The sequence below is a fragment of the Capsaspora owczarzaki genome, assembly GCF_000151315.2.
Source record: "Capsaspora owczarzaki ATCC 30864 unplaced genomic scaffold supercont2.7, whole genome shotgun sequence".
NCBI lineage: Eukaryota > Filasterea > Ministeriida > Capsasporidae > Capsaspora > Capsaspora owczarzaki.
Genome location: NW_011887298.1, coordinates 341,961 through 368,255, shown reverse-complemented (window position 1 = coordinate 368,255; position 26,295 = coordinate 341,961). Strand labels below are relative to the sequence as shown.

Genomic DNA, 26,295 nt, shown 5'->3' with positions numbered 1-26,295 from the left:
TTTTCCAATCATCAACCAAAGCAGAGATCCGAGCATACTGCTGCTGCATTCTCTCCATTCCGTGTATTCGCTTGTTTCTGATTTGCATGTTGTTCACTCGTTCTTTTTTTTTTTTTTTTTTCTGTCAAACTCCATACAACCATGAGCTTGCTGGAGAATCGGATTGGCGTTGCAGACGCAGTGCTGCTCGAGGAAGTCAATGAGGACGCCATGCTCCAGAACTACCACGCCCGCTTCAAGGAGGATCAGATCTATGTACGGCTTGCTTTCTGTTTTCTCCCCCCCCCTCCCTTTGCTTCCTGCTTCCACCCCTCCGCAACGGCAACAGCAGCCAACAAAGCAAAAGAACAAGAAGTTTGTTTTGGGTGATTGATTTTTTTTTTTTTTTTTTTTTTTGGGTTGTTGTTTTTGTTTGAGTCTGTTTTTGTGTTTTATTATTTTTGTTGGTTTTTTTTTTCTTCCGTCCGTTTGCAATACTCTCTCTCTCTCTGCTCGTGCTCGTGTATTGCTGAGCGTGCTGGAGTGGCGGCATCTCGTACAGAGTGCTGGTGTGCTGGGGTGCTCGCGATCTCCTCTCCTCTCCTCGCAGTCTTTGGCGAGACCGTCTCCACGACTGTGAAACTTGCTTTTTTTTTTTTTTTTTTTTTTTTCCTTGTTGTGGTTTGCCTCATAACCACCACCATCAGTGCCACCAGCCAAAGCTGTCCTCCCCCTCTCGCTCGACGACTCTGCTCCTTGGCTTTGGGCTTTCCTCGATGGGTTTCGCCTCGCGTTCTCTCTGCTATTTGAGCCTCACTGTCAATGCAGCAGCAAAAGATCTATTTGTTGTTGTTATTTTTTTTTTATTTTTATTTTTTTTTTTTTTTTTTTTTTTTTTTTTTTTTGTTTTGGCTATTTTGATTGTTGGTTGTTTTCTGCTCAAACGATGACTCGAGTCGTCCGAAGTCGACCTTTTGAGTCTGTTGAATAAGACGTCATTTCGTTCGAGAGCATGACAAAAAATACGACCCCCGACTTGATGTAGAGTTGGTCGAGTCGAAAAACCAGACTCGTTGCATTCTTCTTCGTCTTTGTTCATTTTTGACAGCTTTTTTTTGCCAACACTACGATGATGATTCGTGAGGCGTGATCAGTGCTGTGCTGCATCGCAAGTAGCACTTTTGCACCCAATCACACCAACAAAAAAGGGCCGAAAATGTCACTGATGCGCGATTGTAGCTCACAACAATGTTTCGTTTTTGACATGTGTTGCACAGACCTACATTGGCGATGTGCTCGTGTCCATCAATCCGTACCACTCGATGAACATTTACACGCCAGAGTTCATCAACGAGTACCGTGGCCGAAACCTCTACGAGCTGCCTCCTCACGTGTGAGTTGTGTTGCGCTTGTGTGAATCCTGCGAACCTGCCAATCCTCAGCGCTGCTGCTTCGTCCTTGTAACTAACCTTCGAATGGAATGCAGCTATGCGATCGCCGATGAGACGCACCGGGCAATGAAGGAGCGCAACGCCGATCAGTGCATCATCATCACTGGCGAGTCTGGCGCTGGCAAGACTGGTAATGCCTTCTCCAATCTGCACCGTCGCATCCGGTCGTCACATTGTCTCATCATTTCATCGAATTCTGTCTTGCTACCGATAACAGAGGCATCCAAGCTCATCATGCAGTTCATCGCCGCCGTTTCGGGTGATGGTGCGGAGGTCCACCGTGTCAAGAAGCAACTTCTGCAGTCCAACCCGATTCTTGAAGGTACGGAGCACATGCGGTTTGTTGATTTGTCGTTGTTTCAGATGAACGTGTCCCTCACATCTTCATGTGTACCTTTGCCGGTGCAGCTTTCGGAAATGCCAAGACTTTGCGCAATGACAATTCGTCGCGTTTTGTAAGCGTCAAAGACTTTGAATGATTGCTGGTCCGAACAACCCCGCTCACCTGGCGCCCGAATGACTCACACACATACAGGGCAAGTACATGGACATTCAGTTCGACTTTAAGGGCGATCCTGTTGGTGGCATCATCACCAACTACCTCCTGGAAAAGTCTCGTGTTGTCACACGCACGGAAGGCGAGCGCTCCTTCCACATCTTCTACCAGCTTCTTTCTGGCGCTGATCAAGCCGTTTTGAGTATGTTGTTGGATTGTCACAGCATTGTTCCTGTGATGTGTGTGTGGGGGGTTTGTTTTTTTTTTTTTTTTTTGTTTTGTTTTGTTTTTTGTCTGCCATCGTGCTCACCGGCGACCTGCTCACAGACGAACTTGCGCTCGAGCGTGATGCCAATGCGTACAAGTACCTCAGCTCCAGCAAGTGCCTTGTGGTGCCTACCATCAAGGATGACAAGGAGTTTGCAGCAACTCGCGTACGAGCCCCTTCTGTTTTTCCTTCCCTGTTTTTTTTTTTTAAATCGCTGTGTCTGCATGCTCACTCACCCATACAACTCCGTCTGATTTGCTGATCACATTCCTTCCAATGCAGGCTGGCTTGGAAGTTTGCGGCTTCACAAAGGACGAAATCCAGAGCATCTGGCGCATTCTCGCCGGCATCTTGCACATGGGCAACATTGGCATCACTGGCTCTGGCGAGAACAGCAGCGTCAGCACCAAGGACATTGCCCAGAAGGCCGCCGACATGTTTGGCACGGACGTTGCCAGCCTCTCGGCTGCCATCACCTTCCGTACGGTCGAGACCCAGGGCGACTCTGTCAAGAGCCCGCTGAATGTGGCCAAGGTTTGTGGATACATGTCAGCTCGTGGATTGAGAAGCGTGCAACTGTTGCTCACGCCGTCACTCTCTTTTTATGCGCGAAACAGGCCGAATACGCTCGAGATGCGTTCTGCAAGGCCGTGTACAGCCGCGTCTTCTCGTGGGTGGTCAGCCGCATCAACGACAGCATTCGCGTGACCTCTCGCGAGCGCACCACTGTCATTGGTGTGTTGGACATTTACGGTTTTGAGATTTTCAAGCACAACAGCTTTGAGCAGTTCATCATCAACCACTGCAACGAGAAGCTCCAGCAAATCTTTATCGAGCTGACTCTCAAGGCCGAGCAGGAAGAGTACGTTCGTGAGGGCATCAAGTGGACGCCTGTCACCTACTTTAACAATGCCATCATTTGCGACCTGATTGAAGCGGTGAGTCTGGCTGATTGCGCGTACTTTTGCCTGAATTTTTTCTTTGTGTGGGTTCTTTTTTTTTTTCTTGGTAATGCTGCTGGTTGGTTGGTCCCCTCTTCTAACTTTTCGAGTACTGTTGCCTATTTGTTTGTTCAAAACAATCAATCAACCACAGCCTCGCACCGGCATCCTCTCGCTCCTCGACGAAGAGTGCCTCAAGCCAGGAAACACGTCCGATGACTCGTTCCTGCAGCTGTTGGACAAGCAGATCGTCCGCCACGACCACTACGACAGCCGCACCAAGTCCAAGAACCGCACGATCGACGACAAGGCATTCCGCCTCAAGCACTACGCAGGCGACGTCGATTACAACGTGGCCGGCTTTATGGACAAGAACCAAGATCTCCTGTTCAAGGACGTTCCTCGCGTTCTCTTTGCCAGCAAGAACGCCCTGCTCAAGTCGCTCTTCCCCGAAGGCGAGGCCAAGAAGGGTGTCTTGCAGCGCCCTCCCACCGCTGGTACCCAGTTCAAGCGCTCTGTTGCCGAGCTCACGACCAACCTCACCAGCAAGAGCCCGCACTACATTCGTTGCATCAAGCCCAACGAGGAGAAGCGCTCGCGCGTCTTTGACGAGAACCTGGTGCGTCACCAGATTCGCTACCTCGGTCTCCTCGAGAACCTGCGTGTGCGCCGCGCCGGCTTTGCCTTCCGTCAAGACTACCCTCGCTTCTTGCAGCGCTACAAGATGCTTTGTCCGCAGACCTGGCCGGTTTGGAAGGGCCAGGAGAAGGAAGGCGTTCGCCTCATCCTCAACCATCTTGGCGTCACGGGCGACAACTGTGCGTACGGCAACAGCAAGATCTTTATTCGCCTTCCGAGCACGCTCTTCATGCTCGAGGACAAGCGTCGGGACGCGCAGCATCTGATTGCGGCCAAGATCCAGGCTCGCTACCGCGGCTGGGTCCAGCTCCGCATCTTCCTCAAGATGAAGGCGTCTCAAGTCAAGATCTCGGCGCGTGTCCGAGGCTTCCAGGCCAAGAAGGAGTACAAGCGCATGCGCTGGGCTGCCATCCGCATCGCTGCCTTTGTCAAGGGCTGGAAGGCCCGTCGCGAACACCGTAAAAAGTTTATGCGCGTCGCCGGACCCAAGGTCATCAACTTTATCAAGCGCGCCTTCCGCTACCGCTTCCTGATGCGCTTGGCCAAGTCGTTGCCGAGCGCCTCGCCGATCGCGACCGCGTGGCCCGACTCGCCCAAAACGCTCCGGCCCACCAACCTCCTGCTCAAGACCATGTACCACACCTGGCGCTGCAGGCAGTACCGCAAAAAGCTGCCGAGCGCGCGAAAGGTCATTCTTCAGGAGAAGCTCTGGGCGTCTGAGACGTTCAAGGGCCGGAAGGAATCGTACCCGCAGAGCGTCCCCACCAAGTTCCTTGAGGACACGGTGGGCCTCCAGCAAGAGGCATATTCTCGCAAGTGGACCAAGTTTGCCGGCGCCAACAACAACCCTGCCGTGGTGTATGCCTCGTCCGGCTTCAAGGTCGACCGCGCGAACGGTGTTGCCCGTCCAGTGATCTTCCTCATCACCACGTCGAGCATTTATGTGATTGGTGACAAGGCATTCGACTCGCGCTACCACGTTCTTTTCGCTGACATCAAGGGCGTGTCGACGTCCAAGCTTGGCGACAACACTGTCATCCTTCACATTGCGGAAGACAAGGCCGACAAGAATCGCAAGAAGGGCGACATTGTTCTCGTTGTCAACAATGCCATCGAGACGATTGCTCGTCTGTTCTTTGCCTTCAAGGCGCAAAACCAAGCTCTCCAAGTGAGCATTTCCGAACCGTAAGTTGCCGACGCAAAAAGCGAGTTGAATGCGATGTGGTTTTTTGGTTGTTGTTGTTGTTGTTGTTGTTGCTGTTGCTGTTGTTGTTGACGCTTCGCTTTGTACTGATGTTTGTGATTCAATGTTTGGCTCGACCTCAGAATCAACACTACCTTCGGAGGCCGACCCCACTCGATCAGCTTTGCGTACTCTGCGGCTCCTGAACTGACCGAAATTCAGTTCAAGAAGACCAAGAATCAATTCAATGCCTCCATTCCCCGTGCTCAACCTGCTGCTTAATTGATTTGAAAGATGTGTTTGTTGCTTGTTTTGCTTGTGATGGCTGTCATTGTTTTGTGAATGTGTGTGTGTGTACGTGCATTGAACAAAGCCCTGTACTACATTGAAAATGCATGATTTGATTTTTATTGTTTGTGTGTGTACTCGAAACCGCGATAGTGGCTACAAGCCCCCAGAACCCGCAAAAATTTTGATAAGACTGCTGGTTGAAGCGGGCAGTAGCGTAACGGGACAGCAGCGGTGTTGCTCGAGGTATGGATGAATACATGGGTAGCAGAATACCAATCCGGACACTGCCACTACTGCCGGATTTGTTCGCTGTTTCAAGCACAGCGGGCAAATGCTGGCGTCTTGAGGTAGAGCCAAGCCCTGCTCGGGAATCTGAATTTCAGTGGGTGAGGGAGACAAGGAGACGGAGACACACAAACGAAAACGAGTGACGGTGAGCGCCCTGTCTGGTCGCATTGTTGCCAAGGCATGATCGTGTGTAAAACCAGCCAATGAATCGCAAAATCATAAGTACCTTTGGCATTGGGGGCGCGGGCGGAACAGGGAGCGAAACGGCAATCGTGTAGTGCTCGGAATCGTACCACCACTCGAGAAACTTGAAAAAGAAAATGGTGATGGGCACAACAAACTTGGAATAGTCGATGGCCGAGTTGACCGTATTGCTGAGAAACCGAAGAAAGCCGCGAATGAAGCCGGGACCAACGAGCCGCTTGGCACGCTCCATTTCCCCGAGAATCAGGCTATTTTGTTGATTGATCTGCAAGGACGAGCATCAATCATGAATAGGGTCAATGAGTGCGCTGGTTGAGATACCCAGAACTCCGCTGGAAGGGCGACGCGGGACTTACAACATCCATGGCTGTCAGTCTCCGGAGCCGTAATCCAGCCAGGAACAGCTCGGGGGAATAATACGCGGTTTCGTCAAAGAGATACAACATTTGGCAAACAAAGTGCGACGCCTCCCACGTTAAATGGACGAAAGGGTAAATGAACGTAAAGACCCGGACTAGTGACGATGGTGACTGCGACTGCGCGAAAGGTTGCGGTTGATTGCCGTCTTGGTGAACGCTTATTGATGGCTAATGAGCAAAAAAGGTAAAAAAAAGATACAAACGAGCATGTGAGCGTGGTTTACACAAAAGTTGTGCGTTTGGAACGAAACGTGGCGGGGACCAACCGATAATGAAGCTGCTGCAGCGGTCGCAGATGCGGCATGTTGCCGAACCGCGGCATTATGTTTCAAGAAGAGAGCATCTAGCTTTGTTTTGAGGTATGGCAGCACCGCCTAAAAACCAAAAAGCGTATCAAGTCAGAAGGTCCCGATTGCAACCACCACCACCGCCACCACTGCCACCCGCACCACGCGAAAAATCATTACCAAGAAGAATAGAGACTTGCGACGATCGCTGGACGAGAGCGACATTGGGCGATGCTTGAGCTGCTCGACCGACTGCGAATCGGTTTCGTGCGATTGGACGCGCTTCAATCCGTAAAAATTCTCTGCAAACGAGGCGTCTGTGCAAGATGGCATTGTAAGAGTGGTTTGTTCGAATACATCCAAACGGTCTTTGCCCTTTTGCAAACATGCAATCAGGACCCGGCAAGCAACGGTTGATATCTCTTTGGCTGAGATTGAAATTTGCATTGAGCTTCCGTCTTCCAACGCCTTACCATAGACCTGCAAGTAGTGCTTCTGGACGAGCAGCGTGATGAGCGAGTAGCACTCTTCGTGATGCTTGATTGCCCAGGCGAGTGGACCAGGGTGCCGCTGCGTGACGACCTACAAGAACAGAGCGTGATAGTGTTGAGTGGAACACTCACGATGAGTGCAAGCCACACACACGCACACCAACGCCGCCTCAAAGCCAGTCGACTGGCTGAGCTCAGACATGTCAAGACCAAGCGAAAGGGGACGATCACAATCGGAAGTCACTGTCGAGCGGAGTGGACGCGCTGTTCCGACCATTCACTTCACTCTCGCTCTCACTCTCGTTCTCTCTCTTTGATGCTAATGGCAAACAACTACAACTCGATAATGCTTTGCTCGATGCGATGCGATGCCCAATGAGGGACGGGTGGCTCAAAAGCATTGGAGGGGCTCAAATTCTGAGACGATCTGAGAAATTGATCAACAAACTCTTGAACTCTCGTTCAAAATGCGGTACCATGAGAAGGAACTTGAGTGCTGGCTTGAGCATCGACATCATGCTGTCTTGAGCGACAAGCTCAAAGAACGACGGTCGGTTGTGCTCGAGATTGAGATTGAGATGCGCAGCAAATTCTGCCATTGCTCAAAAATAAAGACTGCAGAAAATGGAATCGTCTGCACCATTTCGATAGCGGAAAACTCACGGCATCCGCATTGTCTTGGCTGTGCTTATGTTTGTGGAACGACCTTGCCAGGCCAGCAAGCAAACAACAGAAAGAATGATGATGGCTGTCCTCATATACACCACAAGAATCAACAACGACAATACACACATCCACACACCAGCAACAATTTTTTTTTGTTTGTTTTTTCTTGTTTTTACGCTTCGGGCGCCCGGAATGGTCGAGTAAACACCAGCATGTTGACGGGATGGTTTTTGTTGTCCAGCACGGCCTGTGTCTTGAGCGAGTTGGAGAGCGTCCAACCAAACTGAGACATGGTAGCGAGGACGGTAGTCACTGACACTTGCTTGTCGATAAACCTGGCGATTGCAGCCAACAATGAACGGTTAAAAAAACACAGCCATGACTGAGCGCGAGATCGACATCGGACAAGCACAATGGCTGGACACGCTCATACCATCCACGCTCGTCTTTGCGCTTTTGCTTGGGAGTAATGCCCTCGCTGAACACGGACAGGACGGACGCCTCGACGGCGCCGTTGATTCGCAAGCCGCTGTCGACAAAGCACTCCGCCGTGGCAAACTGCAGTGTTCCCTGTTGCATTGTGGGAAAAGGCCCAACAACCAGCACAAGAGACAGAAGTATTAGTTTGTTCAACCAACCAGAAAATGTACAAAGGTTGGGCTTGAGCGCAAAACAGTCCATACCGTGAGATAGCGCGGCTCCTCTTGCCAGACAGACTTGAACATGCTAATCCAGTCGTCCATGTCGGCTGCAGACTCGGCACAAAACATGTACGCGCGATCGGGCGTATCCACTCGGAAGCAGTACGGGTAGCGATTGTCCTTGCGCGACTCTTCCTGATCGATGGTAATCGAGCGCATATCCTCCACATACACAATTCCTGCGTATTCGCGATCCTGCGACAAAATCATGCAGTTAGAAATCGATGCTTTCTTTTTTTTGTTTCAGCAACCTCTGTTCTGCTCAGATTCTAAGATTAAGATTAGGATTTGGCCGATAGTCTGCTGCTCTCTCTCTCGCGCGCGCGCGCGGGGCGGGACCCCTGCCGTCCAGAGCCACAAAGGTACGACAAGTTCACTCTCGCTGGACGTGATTACCTGCTCTGACTTGAAGTAGGCGAGGCAGTTGTTCTCAAAGACGCACCAGCGGCGCTTCCAGCCCTTGTTGCTGCCGCCCTGCTTGGTGAGCCAGCCGGCCTTCTTGCGCGCCGTCGACTGAGACCCCGCCAAGACCCGCAGCATGAAAAACACAGAGACCCACCAATGAAGGACGGATTGAAAGGGGGAACGAGTAAGTCAGCCATAATGCAAAGTCACTGCAAACAACAAAACAAAATTTGCTCAATGCCAAACCATAGAAGAAGCAAAAGAGAGGGGAGTGAGATCAAACAGGACCTACACTGGCTCCGTATGAATGAGATGTCTGGATTGGATTTGCAACGACAAACTGCACAGTGGAGTGGATGAAAAGAGCTCAGATTTTGCAGTACCGATTGAAGTGAGGTTTTATCCCACCATTGTGTTGCCATCAGCTTCGACCCCATTCGCACGTCTGGGACTTGTTGAATGAGTTTGATGGACGTCCATGACCCCTTTTCGGCCTTCAATGGGAACCCATAGAATAAAGAACCCATCGAAAGCGAATACGAAGAGTGTTTTCTATCCAGTCTTCATCCTTCGTCAGCCAAATTCTGAGCTTCCACAGTCACCCATGTCAGCGCCAAACTCTGCAGCGGGCAACAGCAGCACACGAGAGACCTTCCTCTCTGTCGATCTGGCCAAAGCAGTGCAGCACCTTGCCGACCGTGGCACGACCGACCGCGTACTCTGCGTGTTTGACTTTGACTGGTAACGAACTGTGGTCAAAATCGCTGATGACAGCGCACAGGCCACGTTGGCTTCGACCAGTCATCTATGACTGAAGCGTCATGTAATTTTTTACAAGCTCATATCGTTGCTTTTGTTGTTGGCAGGACGATCGTTGATACCAATTCGGACGAGTACGTCATTGAGCAACTCGCGCCCGATCTGCACTCTCGCTTTGAAGAGACGCGGCTGTCGACGCCATTGTTCCGGCAGAGCTGGCTCGCGTACATGGTAGGCAGGAAGTTTTTTCTGTTTTTTGTTTCGGTGGCTTGGAGGTAGATGTTGCTTTTTTATAGGGATGGATTGATTTCGGATCCCTCACAACAACACTTAACTTTGTTTTTGTTTTGTTTTCCACCTCATAGAATTACCTCATGGGCCAGTTGCATGAGCTCGGATTCTCTGCCGCTGACATTTCGAGATCGCTCAAGGCGACTCCGCTCGTAAGAACTCCGAAAATCAGCCATTGCGATCTTGTTTCGTCTGATTTTCACTCCAGCACTGTCTCAAAACTTAACACCTCACCTCATCTGCTATCGCTCGTTTAGTCTCTGGAAATGCAAGAGGTGCTGCGAACTCTGACCGCGTCCGGAAAGGTGGACGTCGTTGTGCTGTCCGACGCGAACGAATTTTTCATTCGCGAAACATTGCAGGTTTGTTTCATTGGCGGTAGCTTTTTTGCAAATGAACTGTAATTTTGTGAAGGGCGCTTGGTTGGCTCATCTGCGACAAATCGGGGGCCCTATTGCTTGCGCAAAACACAACTGCACAGCATTACAACCTGCTCGAGCACGTCTCGTTGATCATCTCCAACCCTTTCCTCCACGACCCGCGCTTTACCATTCTGCCGTTCAGTCCCACGCGTCACAGTGACCACATTTGCACCCTTTGCAATGACAACATGTGCAAAGGTATTTTTCATTCAAGGCTTGAGCACGTCCCTTGATTGATTGATTGATTGATTGGTTTTTCTAATTGTGCTTTGGCTGTTTGTTCTCGAAACAGGAACTGTGCTTGACTACATCCTGGACAAGACAGAGTACCATCGCGTGGTCTACATTGGAGATGGTGGAAACGACTTTTGCCCTTCTACCAGATTGTGCAGGTGAGTTTGTGTGTCTCTTTTATGCTGTTGTGCTGCTTTCAGATCGCCATGCGTTTGTTTCTCACTTTTCAGATGCTTGGATATTCTTGCTCGCTTGTCTGTCCGTGTTTGGAATGCATGCCAGCTCGGATGTTGTCATGGCGCGAGATGGTTTCCACCTCGTCCGGTTGCTGCGCAAGTACATTGCCGCAGAACGGCAGAAAGCAGTGAGCACGCATGGTGCCCACCTCCATCGCCGTCGTCGCGCCAAGCACACCAGCCATCCGGAAGGCCTCCGAGGTCAGCGACTGAACGCCGACAAGTTTGACGTGGACGCCGAGGTTCAAGTCTGGTGCTCGCATGCCGATCTTCTCGCCTTGTTCCGCAGTTTGCTGTTGCCCCAGCCATGATGCTGCTGACTCTTTTTGAGCGATTTCGGCACGGGGGACTTTGTTGGTGTATTTTTGCTGTTTTTGCATTTGGAGATGGCCTACTTGCTCGAAGCTGGGGGTGAGGTGGCCTGTTCGTTCCCTTTTTTTTCCACCCTCTCCTGCTTTCCTGATTTCCGCTGTGCACCCAGTGGTCCAAATACAACATAAAACCCAAATATCTTCTCTTTTGAATACTGGTTGTTAATCTGCATTCCGGTCGGCTTTCTTGATTTGGGGTTGGTGACGAGTATTTCTGGCGCAGTAGAATGACGTTATCCATCCCCGTTCTCTCCCTTTTCCTTTTCACTCGATCGCACCTGTTCGCAATTTTCCACCATTTGCTTGAGTTGCATGTATCACTCTGATTTCCTGATTTCATGGGCCATCCGACAGCAGCAAAAAGGCGAGTTTGCAGAGTGAATGAATCAGAAGCGACAATCTTGTTTGTAAGAGTTCTTTGTTGATGTCGACGTCACCATTCCGTTTATAACTCGTTTTGGTCCTATTTTTGCTTGAGTTCACTCTTTTCGTTTTAGTATTCTTCTTCAGCTTTCTTAGGTTTTTTCAACTTTTCGTTCGTTCTCCTTTTTCCTTTGGCCTTCCATTGACAGCAAACACAACCAGCCTTTCTTGTTATTTTTCTTTCTTTCTTTCTTTTGTTCGACCACACTTCACAACGATTCAGAAACGCAAACACACTCAAACACAATGCTGGTTCAAGGCGACATTGAAATCGAGCATCAGCAGCAGCCGGCAATGCGTCGGAGCTCGCTCACCACGCAGCACATTCTCGCTGCCGTCGCAACCATGCTCGAGAATTCCCACAACGGCACAGACATGAGTGGCGTGCTTGAGATTGCGGCTTCCGACGACGCGAGCAGCAGCAGCAGCAGCAGCAGCAGCAGCAGTGTGGACGTGGACGTCGTTGAGGTCAGCAATCCGTCATCAACGCACACGCAAGTGACCAACGCTGCCAATTTCGCGGCTTCACCCGCCTGTGCCACTGCGCACTGCTGCTGCGACGCGGCAGTGACTGGCGCCCACACGCTGTCAAAGCCGGCGGCTGCGCTGGACGGCTGCGGGCGGGTGCGCTCGTGCTCGGACTCGGCCGCTGTTTGCCCTTCCGCACTGGCGGTTTTGTGCGACGCGCTCGCAGACTCTGCCTCGCTGCGCTCAGACATGTCCATGGACACGGCTGCGCGTGAGACGGACACGTCCTCGCGCCCGTCCATCCTCGAAGTCGACGACGACCGGGAGCGTGACGAGCACAGCCATGCCGACGAGCTGATTCGGGAGGACGCGAATACCATTTCCGTCACCAACTCCGACACGCCCGACAGCGTCGGCATGCACTCTGGCCCAGTCGCTACTTCTACTACTACTACCGCTGCTGCCTCGGATGAGGAGGATGTGCAGCCCGCTTCCCGCTCGCTGGCCAAGAAGCTGGTCGGGTTTGTCTTTCCCAGCAAGTCTAACCCTAAGTCCAACCCGCGCGTTGTTGCCGTTCACGAACTGGACGAAAATGACGAACAGGATGCTACTGACGCCCACAGCACCATGTCGTCGTGCTCGAGCTCCTCCGAAGACGACAGTGATGGTGGCGAGGATGACGACTCGGGCTGGTCGACCTACTCTTCTTCCGACTCGGATTCAGTCGACTTGGCCGACTTGAACGCGAGCACCGTGCGCCAGTGCCGAAACCAGTACTGCGGCCTCGGGTTTGCCTCGCCTGCCGAGCGCAACCAGCACGAGTTGGAGACGGGACATGTCGACGCTAGCCTTCAATCTCTGCACAATGCCATCCCCGCGCCCCCGCCGCTCCCACCAATGTTTGGCCCTCTGCCGCGTCGCAGCGATGGCGACAAGTGGCCAAATGCTACCCGCTGGCCCAAGCCCGCCTACCAAGACTGGTTGCGCTCGACTTCGTCCAACTGGATGCGACTGGTGGCAACGCGCGCTCTCGACACAGAGCACACTGCGCCTCCCCCGGCCAACCGAGGCAACGGCGCATCCACCAGCAGCAGCAGCAGCAGCAGCAGCACTGCTGCGTCGTCCACAAGCGCTGCATCCGCAGCGTTGACGGCCAAGAAGATTTTCATGTTCTCTTGCATCATTTGCTTTGACGAGCTCCCCATCGAAAGCGACCGCAAGACGAGCTTGTCCGCGTGCAGCTGCGATGTCTGCAAGACCTGCCTCAAGACCTACTTTGAGGAGCGCATTTCGGTCGGTATGGTCAAGCCCTGCTGCCCCGAGCCGACTTGCAAGCTTCCCGAGAGCGACGCGGCACTGAAGGAGATTGTGTCCAAGGACAAGTTCTCGATGCTCGAGCGATTCCGCATCACCTCGAGCGACAACCCTTGTGTGCGAAGCTGCCCATTCTGCTTTACACTCAACTACCGCTCTGCCAAAGGCCAGGCCACTGTGCCGTACTTGAGCCCCGCCGAAGACGGTCAAGACGGCGACAAGGACGAGGAGGGCGACAAGGACGAGGTTGCCACTGGCGCTGAGCCCCTTCCAGCCGACGAGCAAGCAGCAGGAGTGGAGACCGAGACGACTGGCGATGCCGTCGTGACAGTGACACCTCCCGCCGCTGTCGAGGCCACCAAGGCGGAGAAGCGGTCGCTGCTGGCTCGTCTGCGCGAGAAGCGTGTCGTGGTTGACGAACGCGACCAGAAGGTCCAATGCTGCTCGTGCACGCAGGAATTCTGCTTTTCGTGCCAGGCGCCCTACCACACTGGCATGTCCTGCAAAGACTTTTCCATGGGCGACATTGGCGTGGAGGACTGGTCGCGCCAGGTGGGTGCTCGGCGCTGCCCTCGCTGCAAAACTCGCATTGCGCGTGATTCCGGCTGCGATCATATGCATTGCACCGTTTGCTCCATGAACCAGCACCAGCGCAAGAAGCGGCTGCTCAGCAGCGTCTTCCACCAAAGCGACGAGTGGTGCTATGGCTGCGGCTGCCGCTACATTTCACTTGGCCCGATTGGCAACCATCACTCTGCCTTCTCCATTGTCGGCTGCAACAATCTGCTCTTCAAAAACATGCCGCCATTGCGGATGGCCACACGAGCGACCGCGCTTGTTGTCGGTGTCCCAACAGTAGCCGTCGGACTGACGCTGTACGCGACACTCGTCCTGCCAGTCAAGGGAGTCCGAAAGCTTGTGCGGGCTCTTCGTTAAATCCTGGAGAGTTTGGCTTTTGTTCGCTTTTCTTGTTTTGGTTTTCCCCCCCCCCCTTCCCTTTCGGGTTTTTTTTCTGCTTTTGTACGATATCTTGTATGATGGGTTGAGCTTTAGATTCTGTAAAGTTTTGTAATATTGTTAACACCGCTTCTTTGAAAGAAAAGAAACTTTTTTGCTTTTATGCATCATGCTCAAACCACAATAACTTGATCAACAAAGTTGCCTAATGACGATTGGTTCAGGCTGCAAGAAACAGTTCAATGAGTGACGAGGAGACATCTTTGCGTGATTGCTGTTGGCAGAAAGAAAGAACAACCTAGGATATCTTACATTGACTGGTCGCCATCCCGACTCAATGCGGCGACTGCAGACTCGAATCGATGCTTGATTTTGGTTTTATTCATCGCCTCCTCCATCGTTGCTTGTGCTGCCGCTGACAAGTTCTTGGAAGCTATCACGATTGAAGAACACACGGGTGAGTGACGGAAAACCAAGAACAATCAAAAAATACAAAATAATTAAAAAGATAGAATTAAAAAAAAAGAGGCCCAAGAGGCCTATTGTGCATCGCTTTTACCTTGCAAGATACCACCCATTGCCAATGCGGCACACTTGAATTGGTCGGCGTTCGATACCGCTCCAAGAAGCTCTTGCGAGGCGCTTTCTACGGCTGCGGCACCACACTTGACCGTGGACGACGCAAAGAACGCTGCAAGTGGGCTCCAGCCGCTCGCGTTCACATTACCGGACGCAACTGCGTCTGCGTTATACTCGTGCAGCTCGCGAAGCGCAATGTTCATCATGGGCCAGAGCAGAATGCGCGGATTTTCGTCTCGTTGCTGGCAAACGTTAAACGCCTCGACAACGAATGGGCGAAGCGCGCTCAACTCCTGGAGTGTCGAAATGGCAGCAGATCGTAACCGTGATAAGTAAGTTGGTAAACACAGCTTTCGAGCAAGCCCCCAAACACATCACATCCACAACAACAAAGTCGCACCTGCTGGCACAGCACGTCGTCGTCGCGATAACGCTTGCCGGTCTCGTTGAGCACAGTGTCGAGCACAGTGCCAATGGACAAGCGGATGCGCTCGAGATCACAATCAGGGATGCGGTCGGTGGCCAGAGCAACGGTGGTCATCTCCAGCAAAAGGCGACCACCAAGAGCTGCAGGCAAGATGCCAGCAGTCGCCATCTCGCAGGTCAAGCGGCAGACACGCCGAATGAGCTCGCCATCAACAATGCCAACAGTCACCAGATCCAGGACAAAGCTCAGAATTGCATTCAAGCAGTCGGCGCCAAAACCAATGCGCACGTGAAGCGCAATGTCCCCCTGAATCTCGGTGTTTGTCTCGGCATCCGTCTCTGCCTTGCGTTTGTTTGTCTGACGCGCGGCGCGCGGCTTGGCAGCATCCACTCTGTCGTTGACAAGCAAAATTTGATTCAAAATCAAAAACAAGCGTCGAAATCAGTCAACCCGTGAAATGCCATGATCGCAAAGTAGCCGCACACTCGGCAGGCACAACACCAAATCTTACTTGAGGGCAACCAGCATGGGCAGGGCCTTCTGCCGCGCCCAGTTCAGCAAAGTCACCACGTCTTCGTCAACAGTGGGGGCAGCAACATCCTCAAGCTGAGCGCGACGCAAGTGAATGGCACAGCGCATCGATCCAATCAGCATTTGCAAGAGCACAGACAGTGCAGTTGTCGGTTGCAGCGCGGACAAACGAGCCGGAAGAGCGCCGAGAACCATGACGGACTCAATCTCGGCACAGGCGTCCAACGAGGCGAGAAGGCGCAAAAGATCGCTGGGGTTTTGCGACAGAGCCTCGCGGGCATTCGGAGCAGTCTAGCAGACGCATTTTCAAACCCGAAAAACAAACAATCCAAGTGAGCAACACACAGAAACTCTTTACAACCCACAGAAACTCTTCGCAACACACAAGCTTTTTTGAAGTATGCTTTTTGTTCGTCACGTACCAGAATATAGTGGAGCATTGAAAGTGCGCAGACAGGATTGAACACGCGGCTGTTCGATGACGCAGAGGGTGCTGCGGATGCTGTGGATGCTGTGGATGCTGCTGCTGCTGCTTGTGCTTTCTTGCCGCTGGGAGCCGACTTTGAGCTCGAGCGCGCCGATTTCGGGGCAGCGCGAACGGCATCGCCCGGAGTGAGCAAGTTGGAGATTGTGTCGACAATCACCGACACTTGGTCCCACGCGCAAAGGGCGTCAATGAGAGGGGCCATTTGAGAGTAGGCGCTGGAAGACAGCGCGATTGGCACCACCGAGTTAATGACCGAGGCCAAGGGGCTGAGCAACGATGCTGCCTGCATGCCCGACGACGCTAAATCAGAGGCGCTGGGGTGATGCACATTAGCACCAACGGCCGTTGCAGCTGCGATAGCCTCGAGCTGTGGAAGAATGATCTCGTTGCACAGGGTCGGGACGTGCTCTCGCGGGAGCTGGGCTGCAATGTGAATGAGCGCCTCGCTACAGGGACCATCGCTGAATGCCTTCATAAATGCAGGGAGGCATTCCTTCAAGTTGACCACCAAGGCCTGCTGGAGCTTGGCATGGCGAGGCTTGGCCAAGGTGGAGCGGATGGACCTCCAGCAAATGACGACCACCTCCAGCAGCCCTTGAATCAGCTCTGGATTTTCAACAACGGCATCGGCGGTAGTGTCGGCACTTGAGGCAGTGGTCTCCTCGGTGGCTGCCTTGCCAGCCGATTTCGCTGCTGCCTTGGCGCGTGCTTTGCCTTTGCCCGCCTTGCCAGTCTTGTTTTTAGCTGCCGGTGCATCGCCAGTCTCCTCGCACAGTGGATCGGTCGTGGCTGAAATGTTGAGCATGCTTTCATCGGACACAGTAGTCGCGCTGGGGTCATCCACACCACCCGACTCGGTGAGCCAGTCTTGGTCGTTGGTTGCCGAAGCTGCATCACCACGACGCCACGTCTTCTTGCTACTGTTGGAAATGTCCTTGAAGGGCTGCTGTGACTCTTTCGGGGCAGCGCTTGCCGACGCGCCCGTCGCGGCATGATGCACGTAGCGGCACAAGTGCATGATGAATGTGGTCAGCAGTGGCAGCGGCACATACGCATGCAAAAATCGGTAAAACTGGCGCGAGGCAGCACGATTGCTGGTGACAAGGGCAATGCAGCGGGTGAGGCGGGCTTCCGGCTCCTTGTCTTCGGGAAAGTACGAGTTGGACAAAAGCTCGACAATTCGGCGGGACGCTGTCGTAGCTGCTGGAGCGGCAGAAAGAACGGACGCCTCGGACTCAAGACGAGCAAGCAAATGGTTGACGGGGACGACATCCCAGAAACGAATCGTACGAATCTTCTTGATCAGCAGGAGCAAGTCGAGCATGGCAACGCGTGTTTGCTCGGCCGTATCGTGAATCAAGTTGCGAATCCGCGGGAGCAGCTGCTTGACGGTTGCTTGAGCAAGGTGGTTGTTGAGCAAAAAGCCCAGACCCTGAACTACGGCCGTGCGCACTCCGCTCGAATTTGAGTCGAATGCCAGCTCGAGCGTGAGTTGGTCGAGAAGGGCGCGAATAACCCCTTCCGGGAGCAAGTCCCAGTACATGCTCAAAATGCGGCAGGATCCCTGGACGGCAATGCAGCGCACCGCAGGCGAAGGCTCGTTCGAGAGCAGCATGCCCAGCGCTTCGATTTGCTTTTGTAGCAGGGCATCGCTTTCGCTCGCGGTAGCCTCCGGGTTGCGCAATGGGAATGCGTCAATGAGGATGGCGGCAGCATTGCAACGGACGGCTGGGTTGGCCACAGAGAGGCTGCGCCAGATAATAGGATCGTACAGTCGTACGAGCATCTCGTCCACGCCGGCAACCTTCTTTTGGCTGTGCCAGCAGCTCAGCACCCGGCGGAGCACCGACGAGAGCGAAGAGAGGCCCTTGCGCGAAGCATGTACGGCGCACGACATGAGGTCTTGCAGGCACGTTTGCTCGATGCGCGTCAGGAACGGCCCGGTGCTGATCTGCCACGCAGCGAAATAGAGGTTGCCGTAGGCAGTGACGTGCTCGGCCGAGCACACTGGCAGTTGGTTTTTGATGGTGGAGTGAATGTCCGCCACAAACGGCAATGAAAGCGTGAATGCGTAGGCGAGAAGCTTGCAACCGTCGTTGCTGCCGAGGTAGACCGGAGCCAAGTAGCATCGCAGCAGCAATGTGCGGATGGATTGCGACGATTCAATGTCGTCAAAGTCGATCAAGGTCAATCCTTCTTTGAGCTGCTGGACGCGCCGCACAAACCCTTTGGCAGAAGAAGTCGAGCCTTTGGTGGCGTCGTCTTCGTTGTCCACTTCAGTGTACTTTGTTTTGCGCTTGGCAGCTCGTGACTTGGACGGCTTGTTGGAATCGGCGTCTGCGTTGTTTTCAGTGTCGTCGTCGTCGTCGTCGTCGACGCCCTCAGCCGAGACCTCGAGCGAGCGGAGCAGAAGATACGAGATGGTTTGCGGGAAGATGCCATTCCGCTGGGGCAAGTCCAGCAAAAAGTAGCGCTCGCATGCCTTTGACACGGCTTCTGCGACCTTATGTGAGGCGATAGTTAGGAGCGAGTCTGTGATGGAGAGAGAGAGAGAGAGAGAGAGAGAGAGAGAGGCAGAGTGTCGGGTGAGTTAGTATGTGTGGGTTTGGTAATCACAGCGACCACGATGGAGAAGAGGCGTCTTATCAAACGAATTCTCATATTTGCTTACCATGCAACACTTGGAGAGTTTCGCGCAGCTCGGGATAGACGGTGGGGGCCTCCACTTTGAGACTGCAAACAACGATGCGCGAAATGTCCTCGATGATCCGAGCGCACTCGGCCGGCTGATCACAAACCAATCAAAGAGTACAAGAGAATTGTCCCAAACACAGTGAGATTGATGAGGATGTCTCGATTGAGTGAATGGGAGGAGAAGGAGGTTGGATTGCGCTTGTTTGGGCTTTGGAGCTTACAACAACGACGACGACCGCCGACTGCTCGTCCGCCTGCGGGGCTTGAATGGCCGCAATGGCTTTCGTGGCATGACCTCGCAGACCAGTCCACAGGCGCACGGCGTGGTTTTTCGGCAGTGCTTGGAAGAGTTCGACCAGGTCGAAGGCGTCGGCTTTGGATTTCTGTCCAACGGCGGTCAAAAAAAAGTGAGATTTGAATTCATCCATTGACCCATTGAACCCCATCCATTGGTCCCCCCCCCCCGCCTCCAAGTAGTCGACTTCTGTGTTGTCGCCCCCTTCGCGTCGCTCTCTGTTTCAAACCGTCTCTTTGTTGATTTTTTTTTGATTTTTTTTTTCCGGTTTCAAACAGTTTTTTTCGGTTTTGAAACATTTTTTTGCGCGCCTTTTCTCGTCTTTGATTTTGTTTTGCATCCAATGCGACTGAAGACTAGCGCTGGTGACGTCCTACACAAACATCAGTCTCGCTCAGTCATGTGAAGTGCAGGGTCCAAGGCAGCATCACGACGCAACGCCCCCTTCCAAAACGAATGCGAGTGAAATTTTGGCGCGCTTTTGAAAAATCAAACAATAAAAAAAAAAAAATAGAAAAAAAAAAAAAGCCGACACTTTTCTTGTTGTTTGCCCCGACCGTGGTTCGTGAAGCGAGTCAGTCGAGCACAAGCATAGATTTGACAAAGTAGAGGTGTAGCTAAGGATGCGAGGTGCGCGGGGGGAAGGAAAAGACTCACATGCTTGACGACCCAGTTGTGCACAGCGTCGAAACTCGCTTCTTCGGCTGCAGCGACAAACTGCTCGCGATGCTGCTTCGACATGACAAGACAAGAAAAGTACAAGGGGGGGAAAAAAAAATGGAGAATGAAGAGGCGAAAATTAGAATGAATGAAAAGGAAAAAATCACCAGGTGGAATTATCGCAACAAGAGCAAAATGGTTCAGAGGACTTTGTGAACCCAATTCAACAAGACCTCGCTGAAAAGCTCCTTTTTTTGTTTTTTTGTTTTTGTTTTTTTGCAATGTCACAAACCAAATTGGAACACATTCAAACGGGGAAACTCTCTAAATTCAATCCAACAAAACAAAACAAAACACACACACAAATCCAGCTCAACTGCTTGCATCTGCAATTTGTGTGGGTGTGGGCGACGCCTCCTGTGCGTGATGGTGTGGTTGCTGTTGCTGTTGTTGCTGCTGCTGCTGCTGATGCAACTGCTTCTCGTGTAATACCGCGTCAAGCACCTCTTCCTGACGAGCTCGCTCCGCTTGCTGCTGCATGAGCAATATCAATGCCTGTTGTTCCGGCGAAATAATTGTTTCAACACTGCTCGCCTCAGAATACGAGTGCCGGACTCGCAGGCCTTCGTTCTCTTCGAACGAGCGCGATAGGGGCGATGATGGCGGCGGGGTGGCAGGATTTCCAGTCAACGACTCGAGTGGTTCGGGTGGAGCAGAGGCCGAGCGACCAAACCGAGTTCGTTGGTAGTCCTGAAGGAACTGGCGACGCTGAATGACTTGACGCCGCGATGGATAAATGGCCTCGAGGATGGACGGCATGTCCTTCTTCCATGCGGCGCGGCGAAACCAGGCGTCAGGCTTGGCAGGTGTGCCGTTGCCGTCAAACGCCCGCTCATAATCAAAATCCGATCGCAAAACATCGACGCGGTTGTGCACTGGCCGAGACCCGACAATCCTGCATCGCGGCGGCAAGAGCGACCGCTTTGAGCTCTCGCCCAGCCACCCTGAAATGAGTGACTTGAAAATGCTTTGGCTAGGTGGTGGTTGTTGAGAAGGGTAGAAGGGAGTTAGTCGGGCGGGGGGCGTGCGGGATGTGTTGAAGATGGAGCCGTTCGAGTTGGACCGGTGCACAGGCGACGGAGGGGAAGACATACTCGAGCCCCCGTTGGCAGTGGATGGCTGGGGGTGTTGCAATGACGAGTGTTGTTGTTGGTGGTGGTGTTGCTGTTGTTGTTGCGGTTGTTGCTGCTGCTGTTGCTGCTGTGGTGGTGATTGTGGCTGCTGGTGCGGTTGCTGTTGTAGGGTTGAATGCGATTGTTGGTGCTGCTGCCGCTCCTCGTCCTGCAACTGACGAAAGTTGTCGGCTGTGAGCAGAACGCGCTGTTGGTCTTGCTGGAGACTCAACCATGCTTGTTTCATTTGCTGTCGCTCTAGTTCGTCGCGGGCTGCAGTACTGTCCTTCGGGGGTGGCGCAGACGAGCGTTCTTTGGCTGCTTTTGCAGCTTCATAGTCGACCAACGGATTTGCCTGTTCCGGCAACAGTCCGTGCGCAGCCATCCAATCCTCAGAAAAGAATTTGCGCACGGCAATAGACTTGGAAGTAACACTATTGGCCAGGAGGTCCTGCAAACTCGAACAAAGTGGATGAGCAAAACCAAGTGGGGAAAAAACAAACACACACACACACACACACACACACACACACATTCAACAAAAGAAGAAGGGGGGAAGACTCAACCTACTTGTACAAATCGGTCCAGGCCTTGCTGTCTTGATGCAATAAACGCGGGTTCGAATTTGTGCATCTTAATCAAGCGTTTGGACGGCATTCGCACGTCATCGATGAACTGTGTTCAACGACAACAACAACAGCAACAAAAAGTAAGAAGACAAATTCCCGCACACAAACCAATCACGCAGGTCACAGAGTCGTACACGAGCAGGAAATGTGCTGCACAGTTCCTGGTAGAGGTCATCGAAATCACTATAACGTCTTAGCGCGGTCCAGGCGCGATTGCCACAAGTCACCTCCTGCGAAACGATCACAGCAAGCACAGGTTTTGTTGAGTTGTCCATGTTTTGAGCGCAGAAATTCGTGTTGCGTCGCGCCGACCAATCTCCACTCGCACGCACGCATCTTTGCACACTCTCGAGTTTTTGGCTCGGGCACGATCTCTTACCAGTACAAAGACGACATGCGGGTTCTTGCCACTGACAAGTCGGACGCCTGTAACATGTGCTTGAATTTCAGACCTGGTTTGCACAGCAGCCGCCCAATCAAAAAAACAAGCACATCGAGTAAGAAGAACGGATGCACACACACGCATTACGCACAGGTAGACGACCAAGTGGCTGTCATCGAATGGCTGCAATGCAAAACATTGAGCGGCAAACCACACAATAACAAAAAAAAAAAAAAACCAATATCAAACCCTATTCTGTTGAGTGTGACAAAATGACGTGGAGAAGCAAGGTCGGTGGATTCGTTCGAATCGACACTTGGACGTGGTTGCATAGAGTGAGACGGGACGGTACTGATGGAGGAATAGAACAAAGCGCGGCGAGAAGGGAGAACAAAAAGCGGGGAAAAGCGAGGAGGAGGAAAAAAAAAAAAAAAAAAAAAAAAAAAAAAAAAAAAGGGGACTTTTCCAGCTTTGTTGGCTCATCACTCTGACGCGCAGCGGGTCGCATCGTCAAATGGGAAGCGGGTGATTGAATGAATGAATTTGCAGGGCACAGGCAGACAGATGCGGGAGGGGGGGGGAGTTTGGGAAGCGCGAGGTAGGACACGAACAAAGCAACCCCCATTCAAAGACCAAACGGAGATAATCGTGCGATGGGGTTGCTGTGTGTGTGGCTACGTGGGGGATCGCACCGTGATGATGGCTGTGCAGGGGGAGGTGCTGCATTGGAGGTGAGCCCGATGGAGCCAACTTTGTGCTGCGTGCTCATCGACGGCATCGCCACAGAACGAACGGAAGGTCGCGCACAATGCGTCGGGGTTTCAAAAAAAAAAAAAAAAAAAAAAGGTGACTGGTGATGAGGCACAAAAATGGGGATCACTCTGAGCTGTTGTGCTGAGATGGAACGGTGGGGTTAGGAGCAACGTCCGCCAGGAAGACAAAGTGCATTCAGCCACATGGGTGTCGAGAGGCGGGCGCGAGATTTGAATTTGGGGGGGGTGGCGTCAGATTTCGCGCGAACGCCAATGTCGGTTTGGTCCCCTTGTGTAACCATCGCGTTCTCTGTTTGTCGTAATATCAAAAATTGAATGTGTGGTGTCTGTTTTACGTAGTACTTCTTTGGCTGTTTGATTTGTGGCCAGGTCGATGGTCAGCAGCCGAAAGTTTCAGTTTTTTCGGTTGCTGAACAAAAATTTTAGCATCTTGAGCATTATTGTCAGATCGATGACCGAGAACTCGAGCCAGGTGACACCACCCATCGTTGAATGCTGCCACCATTCATGCCGAATATTTTGACGTGAACGCGCAGAATCTGGGTGGACTGGAAGCAGCACTTCCAGCAGTCCAAATCCGCGAATTCGCCGCCGAACTGGTTCCCAATACCGCGGCGCCATTGCGTTCTTTTTCAGCTAGAAAGCAATAGACAACCATATTTTCCTGCGATCCAAGCCAAGCAGTCCGCCGATCGACACTGTCTTCGTCCCTACAACACCAAGCAAAGTGCGCACTCTGCCAAACATTTTTGTGCAGTTTTCCCACCATTCCTTTTTTTTTTTTTTTTTCCTTCTTTACCTTCTCACCAATCATGTCTGGCAAGGATTTCTTGTCGACGCTTGCCAAGAATGCCGGCCGAGCCCAAGAGCGCGTACGTTGTCTGCTGCTTCCTTCTTCACGATGGACCATGCCACGAGCACACTCCCTCCGCCTGACCTGGGCTCTGGGGGGAAGACGGAGAGAGAGAGAGAGAGAATCAATGTGCGGACACAGTGTGACATTGTCCTACTGAGCTGTGCCATTGTTGCCACTGCGCGATGGCGTTGCTGTTGCTTTGTGACTACGTGGATGACGTGCACTGACATGCATTGACATGGAATATCGTGCTTTTCGGGGGCTTGTGAGGGGTTGAGCTCTAAGCCGGAAGCAATGGAACCCAGACAAAAAAAAAACGAAAAAGAAAAAAAAAAAAAGAAAACTCGTTTTCTTTGCCTTTGCATTGCGTTCGATGACCGACCTTTTTGACCAGACTGCGTTTTCAAAGTGCTCACCTGTTGAACACCTTTGTTTTATGCGCTTGCTTTTCATTGCTGTTGCACGGCGGGTGCCCGTCGACCAGGTCATGCAAAAGCTGGGCAAGGCGGACGAAACTGTGGACGAAGTCTTCCAGACACACGTCAAGAACTTTACCAAGCAGCTCGCGGTCGCCACGCGGCTGCAGAAGGATGCACGATCCCTCATGCAGGCCATCCAAGGTGAGTTTTGTCGGTCGGCCAGCTGACTCCCCACGGCGCCGCATGCCTTTCTTTCTGACGATATGAAAAAAATCATTCGTTTTTTTTTTTTGTTTTTTTTTTTTTTTTTGACTTTGGCGCTGACTTTCTTTTTTTTTTTTTTTTTGGTTGTTGTTGTTCTGCAATGCCGGATCGTCACGATCGTCACGATGAAAACAGCAATGTCGAACGCAACCAAATCGCTGGCGGATTCCATGGTTGAGGCGTTCGACGACGGCTGGTCGGGAGCCACTGAGTTCCAGGTTTGGCGCTTTTTTTTTCTTTTTTGTTCTGGTTTTTTTTTTTGTTTTTTTTCGCGTCAACTTCCTCAACTCACGTTGTTGTGTGATTCACCCAACTGACACACAGGAGCAAGCGGCAATCATGGTCCGATCGTGCCATCAATTCCAGCAGCACGCAGGCGAGCTGCTTTCGCAGTCGATGAACGGTTACGTGAACGGCCAGTTCCCCGACCTCAAGAACCGCATTGCCAAGCGCGACCGCAAGCTGATTGACTACGATCGCTATCGTCATGCGCTCCAGGGCATCAAGGCCAAGTCCAAGGCATCGGATTCCAAGCTCACGCAGGCCGAGGAGGAGCACGCTCAGGCCAAGGAAATTTACGAGGAATTGAATGCCCAACTCAACAACGATCTGCCCGTGTTTTACGAGGCCCGCATCCCCTTCTACAAGGGTGTCTGCCACGAGTTGTACTCTGCCATGTTTAGCTTCCACGAGACCAGCACTGTCACGTCGTGCAAGCTGCACCAGATTTCCGCCGAGCGCTCGGACATTAGCCCCGCCGCGGCTGCCATCGAAAACCTCCCATCGTCAATCCCCAATGTTGCCGGCCTTTCAGGATCCACAGGCTTCCTCGGCACTGCCAGCTCAACCTCTCCCAGCCACACCACGACATCGAGCTCGGCCGTGTCGCAGAGCGCTTCCACGGGCTCGGCAAACGCTGCCCCAGCGCCGGTTTTGAGTCCTGCCGGCAAGGCTCCGAGCACCAGCAATCTGCACTCGTCCTCCAGCATGGGGGACGTGTCAGGCAACAGCCCTTCGAGTGGTCGCGGAAGCACTGCGTCCGGCACTGCAGCAGCAGCCGCCGCCGCCACTGCAAACGCTGGCAACCGCAAGCTGTCTGCTGCCAACGACGACGACGCAGAAATTACCAAGCGCCTCGAAGACCTTGCGGTTGAGTTTAGCGGCGATTCTGAGCCTTCTTCCGAGCCTGCTCCCGTCCTTCCCCCTACCGCCGCGTCCGTCGCAGCTCCGGCCGCCAGCTCACCAGCCACTGCCAAAAAGAAGCAAGGACCCAAGGTTTTGTACACGGTAAGCGGAGGAGGGGGGGGGGTTTGAAGGTGTTTAAGTGTTTTTTTTTTTCCCTTCTTCTTCTTCCAGTTGGCTCGGTATTTTGTTGGAACTCATTCACTGTTTGTCAACACGCTAGGTCCGCGCCACTCACCACTACGATGGCATGGAGGATGACGAACTCACATTCGGCAAGGGTGACATCATCATGATTGTCGACACGCCTCCAGAACTCGAGCTCGATGAAGGCTGGGCGTACGGTGTCCGGCAAGATGGAAAGAAGGGTGTTCTTCCTGTCAACTTTACGGTAGGGCTTGGTGGTTTCGGACTCTGTCTGTACTTCAGGTTTGGTTGGAAGATTCTCAAATTTTTTCTTTGGTTTCGTGATCGTTTAGGAACGCCTCGAGCGTACCAGCAAGGCCTACATGCTTTGATCAGGCAGCAAATGCTCTTCTCTTTTTCGTTTGATGAACTCCCTTGACGTGAATTTGACTTTATTCGGCTGGATTGCACTTTCTCGTTCCTTGTCTGTGTCATTTTCTTCATTTTGTGTCCCGAGCATTTCGTGTCGAAATTCAGCGCAACTCCATCCAACCTCACCTGTTCACCAACCCAGTACAAACTCGCGTCGTTGTCCACCTCTCGCAACAGACCAAATTGCCAACACGCTGCGGGAC

The 26,295-nt window shown here is 52.5% G+C and overlaps 8 protein-coding genes across 8 annotated transcripts; 4 read left to right on the top strand and 4 right to left on the bottom strand.

Annotated features, from left to right (window-relative positions):
• Positions 1-105: 105 nt before the first annotated feature.
• On the top strand, positions 106-5,359 carry CAOG_04618 (myosin IA). Its single transcript, XM_004347315.2, has 11 exons — positions 106-255; positions 1,257-1,372; positions 1,466-1,560; positions 1,648-1,752; positions 1,839-1,885; positions 1,966-2,128; positions 2,254-2,360; positions 2,477-2,728; positions 2,812-3,132; positions 3,290-4,959; positions 5,101-5,359. Exons 1-11 carry the CDS (start codon positions 142-144, stop codon positions 5,237-5,239), a joined length of 3,129 nt encoding a protein of 1,042 aa, XP_004347365.1. The 5' UTR covers positions 106-141; the 3' UTR covers positions 5,240-5,359.
• On the bottom strand, positions 5,350-7,544 carry CAOG_04617 (hypothetical protein). Its single transcript, XM_004347314.2, has 7 exons — positions 7,414-7,544; positions 6,920-7,028; positions 6,627-6,763; positions 6,426-6,533; positions 6,097-6,327; positions 5,763-6,005; positions 5,350-5,620 (listed from the first exon to the last, which is right to left on the bottom strand). Exons 1-7 carry the CDS (start codon positions 7,534-7,536, stop codon positions 5,402-5,404), a joined length of 1,170 nt encoding a protein of 389 aa, XP_004347364.1. The 5' UTR covers positions 7,537-7,544; the 3' UTR covers positions 5,350-5,401.
• Positions 7,545-7,672: 128 nt separating this feature from the next.
• On the bottom strand, positions 7,673-8,995 carry CAOG_04616 (hypothetical protein). The gene is made up of 5 exons (XM_004347313.2): positions 8,956-8,995; positions 8,701-8,817; positions 8,287-8,499; positions 8,037-8,173; positions 7,673-7,938 (listed from the first exon to the last, which is right to left on the bottom strand). The coding sequence occupies exons 1-5, from the start codon at positions 8,956-8,958 to the stop codon at positions 7,776-7,778; spliced, it is 633 nt and encodes a 210-aa protein (XP_004347363.2). The 5' UTR covers positions 8,959-8,995; the 3' UTR covers positions 7,673-7,775.
• A 281-nt stretch (positions 8,996-9,276) lies between these two features.
• CAOG_04615 (hypothetical protein) lies at positions 9,277-11,159 on the top strand. The gene is made up of 7 exons (XM_004347312.2): positions 9,277-9,450; positions 9,576-9,699; positions 9,834-9,911; positions 10,017-10,121; positions 10,241-10,379; positions 10,474-10,573; positions 10,698-11,159. The coding sequence occupies exons 1-7, from the start codon at positions 9,314-9,316 to the stop codon at positions 10,960-10,962; spliced, it is 948 nt and encodes a 315-aa protein (XP_004347362.1). The 5' UTR covers positions 9,277-9,313; the 3' UTR covers positions 10,963-11,159.
• Positions 11,160-11,512: 353 nt separating this feature from the next.
• Positions 11,513-14,329, top strand: CAOG_04614 (hypothetical protein). The gene has a single exon (XM_004347311.2). The coding sequence runs from the start codon at positions 11,692-11,694 to the stop codon at positions 14,161-14,163; it is 2,472 nt and encodes an 823-aa protein (XP_004347361.1). The 5' UTR covers positions 11,513-11,691; the 3' UTR covers positions 14,164-14,329.
• Positions 14,282-19,938, bottom strand: CAOG_04613 (hypothetical protein; the record flags this gene model as incomplete). Its single annotated transcript, XM_004347310.2, has 9 exons — positions 14,282-14,409; positions 14,497-14,617; positions 14,744-15,056; positions 15,164-15,581; positions 15,702-16,012; positions 16,144-18,740; positions 18,880-18,994; positions 19,124-19,285; positions 19,855-19,938. 9 exons carry the CDS (start codon positions 19,936-19,938, stop codon positions 14,358-14,360), a joined length of 4,173 nt encoding a protein of 1,390 aa, XP_004347360.2. The 3' UTR covers positions 14,282-14,357.
• A 185-nt stretch (positions 19,939-20,123) lies between these two features.
• On the bottom strand, positions 20,124-22,874 carry CAOG_04612 (hypothetical protein). The gene is made up of 5 exons (XM_004347309.2): positions 22,733-22,874; positions 22,038-22,110; positions 21,793-21,888; positions 21,600-21,704; positions 20,124-21,480 (listed from the first exon to the last, which is right to left on the bottom strand). Exons 1-5 carry the CDS (start codon positions 22,816-22,818, stop codon positions 20,230-20,232), a joined length of 1,611 nt encoding a protein of 536 aa, XP_004347359.2. The 5' UTR covers positions 22,819-22,874; the 3' UTR covers positions 20,124-20,229.
• Positions 22,875-23,581: 707 nt separating this feature from the next.
• CAOG_04611 (hypothetical protein) lies at positions 23,582-26,254 on the top strand. Its single transcript, XM_004347308.2, has 6 exons — positions 23,582-23,685; positions 24,154-24,289; positions 24,488-24,570; positions 24,677-25,639; positions 25,758-25,925; positions 26,014-26,254. The coding sequence occupies exons 1-6, from the start codon at positions 23,626-23,628 to the stop codon at positions 26,050-26,052; spliced, it is 1,449 nt and encodes a 482-aa protein (XP_004347358.1). The 5' UTR covers positions 23,582-23,625; the 3' UTR covers positions 26,053-26,254.
• Positions 26,255-26,295: the final 41 nt, after the last annotated feature.